Below are 3056 nucleotides of genomic sequence, written 5' to 3' on the forward strand. Positions count from 1 at the left end.
CACACACTCTCACACACACTCTCACACACACACACACACACACACGCACACACACACGCGCACACACACACACAAGCACAGATGACAATACCATGCTACATTATATACTTACACCATTACAGGCTATGATTTGCCTTGAAATAGTTTAAAAGGTTCTTTTACTGTAAAGGTCACTGCACACTGAGACCGAAATTTTCGCATGCGTTTTTAGTTTTTTTTCATATTCGTCATCCTTTCGTATCAAAATGCTTGCTACAGAGTACGGATGCGAAAACGCAGAAAATCGAACCTGGTCCGAATTTTTTTATGACGGACGAAAGTTTCAGAGCCAGTGTGTAAACGTGATTGACACAACGTGAGATCGTATTTATCTTTTAATGTGCGAAAATTTCACACGAGAATTTCAGACTCGTCGTGCAAAGACCTTAAATATCAATTGAAGAGCTATTGTTAAATAAATTAAAAATAATTAAATAAAAATGTTCAATGTCACTAAAATAGTAAAAACCTTCAGTAAAACAGTCCATGTAATCTACATTTTTCACTAAATGAGGATGACATTTATATCACTTATTTATATGCACCTATATAACAACAGATTGCAATAAATTGCTATGAGGCACAGGATGAACATCTTACTTTTTAGCAAGAGCTCTTCTCTCCTCAGGAGTGTAATCCAGAGATCCTATCGCTCCTTCGCCTTTAGTTGGCATGAATCCAATAATTGCTATCAAGGCTGTCCGAACTGACACAAAAAAAACACAGAGAGAAACATACAGCTTAATTCTGAATAACAGAGGAAGCTACAGAATCAACACTGGATGCACTGTAAAACTCTGTATATAACTGCGTATATGTGTGTCACACAGCAGCAAGTGGTTTCATTTCATGTTGAGAACATGTTTGGATCATATTACATTTGGCATTCAGGAAATGAAGACTATATTAATTCAACTGCATGGAGATACCCACTACTCCATGATGGCTGCCATGTCTCTGGATGGTGACCGGAAATGCTTAGACAGATCTTCTTCCCAACTTCAAACCGTCCATTGGGCTGGGGATGAGAGAAAGTTTTGTATTCATTAAAAGAGAAACAGAAGGACAACAGAAAATGATTAGGAGAAGAGGAAGTCAGCAGATGACAAGAAGGACACTTATAAGCCATGCCATTAAAACCATCACTCAGAACCTCTTCCCAAAAACACCACCTAACATAAGGATGTGCAAAACTACAAACTGTCAAAATCAAGTCAGTGGTTTGCCTAAACCTAGGTTATTATTGTTAACAAAAATTTTCAATTTAACAATTAACTAAAATGAAAACAAAAGTTTGCAAAAGAACCAAAAACTGAACTGAATCTACAAATATGCTTTACAGTGCAAACAGAATTGCAAAGGAGAGTTTAGCTTTCATATTTTCTAATAAATTTGGATTGAAAAGTTCTGTTTTTGACTGTTAGTGTGTTTGACATAAGTCAAAGTAGCTGAATAATTAATGTTCTGAGTGGCAGAAGTTGCAGTCATGTACTGGTAAAAGCAGATTTACAGCACATTTTATTGAAGGCAATTATAATATGTTGGTATTGAAATTTAAAAGGGGTCATGAACTGATAAACTAAAATTCCCTGTTTTGACAGAAAAGAAGTCATTGCACTATAAAACATCCTGTAAGTTTCAGAACTCAAAACTTTCTTGTTAGTCTAAAAACAGCTTATATTGAAGGCAGTCTGCCAAAACGACAGCTTGTGGAATGTTCTACTCTATGATGTAATAGTGTGGATAAGCACCGCATCCGCAGAAGAAGATCAACACCTGCTTCTACATCACTGCCTGTTTAGCCGCGCCCACTGATTCTCCATCACCGCCCACTGATTCTACATCACTGCCTGTTTAGCCGCGCCCACCGATTCTCCATCACCGCCTACTGATTCTACATCGCTTCCTGTTTAGCCCCGCCCACTGTTTCTACATCACTGCTTGTTTAGCCGCGCCCACAGATTCTCCATCACCGCCCACTGATTATACATCACTGCCTGTTTAGCCGCACCCACCGATTCTCCATCACCGCCTACTGATTCTACATCGCTGCCTGTTTAGCCCCGCCCACTGTTTCTACATCGCTGCCTGTTTAGCCCCGCCCACCGATTCGCACATGTAGTGTTTACGAGAGAGGCGAACAAGCAGGTCTACGCAGAAACCAAGCCATAAAGATGCTCTGAAGACAACAAGACGCTGTTCAGGGCCAAGCTGAGGAAAAACAGTGTTTGCGTTGCCTTCCTTCTGATCCCAACATTAGGAAAGACTCAAGAGTGAATGAACTTTATTTTTAATGAAGACCCAGACCGCATCAGTAAGAACTTGGTTCTTTGTTCATTTCTTTTTACTGCGGATTCATTAACAAACACCACACAATTCGACACAGGATTTTCAAAAAGATTGAAACTAAAAGATGATGCTGTGCGACTATATTGGATCTGACAGTAATGTCGCAACACAAGTGTAAGTAACTGTTTTTATTACGTGATCAATATTGCTTTGTCTGTTAAACAGATAATTTGATATGAGTATTTATGCGTTTGAACCTAAATCACAGCAGTGTTCATCTCTGAAGAATGTGCGCTGTCAAACACACAACTATTAGCCAAACATAGCAGTGGGCGTTTACTTCAGAGTCTACAACCCCCCAAGCCTATTCAAACAGAGCCTTCTGATGAGGGGGTTAAAAACAGGACAGAAAATAACCTATTACACCTATTACTTGTTTTTTGATGTAAAAAACTTGATAACATTATAAGTGGACCTCAGAGAACAGTACAAAAAGTACAAAATAAAGGCAGTTCATGACAACTTTAAATTTTGAGTGATGCAGTTTAAACAAAATAAATCCTACTTATACACCATAAAGCAAACTAAAACAAGCCTGAAAAAAAATCTAAATAATATAAGACGCTTGTACAAAAAGTTAGGGGCAAGTGCACCAGACATTATGTTTTTTTCTCTGGAGTGTTTACATTTGTACAGTACAAGCTGGTTGGGGAGGGGGGGGGGGCAGT

The 3056-nt window shown here is 38.8% G+C and overlaps 1 protein-coding gene across 1 annotated transcript in view; it reads right to left on the reverse strand.

The window, feature by feature from the left end:
* Positions 1-3056, reverse strand: part of LOC107660519 (ubiquitin-conjugating enzyme E2 J1-like) — a 46553-nt gene that overhangs the window by 6827 nt on the left and 36670 nt on the right. The window contains exons 4-5 of the mRNA XM_016449839.1: positions 973-1057; positions 640-745 (exon numbers count right to left, since the gene is read on the reverse strand). Of these exons, the coding sequence (XP_016305325.1) occupies positions 640-745; positions 973-1057 (191 nt within the window). The remainder of the gene's footprint in view (positions 1-639; positions 746-972; positions 1058-3056) is intronic.

The sequence above is a fragment of the Sinocyclocheilus anshuiensis genome, unplaced genomic scaffold (assembly GCF_001515605.1).
Source record: "Sinocyclocheilus anshuiensis isolate Anshui unplaced genomic scaffold, SAMN03320099.WGS_v1.1 scaffold659, whole genome shotgun sequence".
Classification (NCBI taxonomy): domain Eukaryota; kingdom Metazoa; phylum Chordata; class Actinopteri; order Cypriniformes; family Cyprinidae; genus Sinocyclocheilus; species Sinocyclocheilus anshuiensis.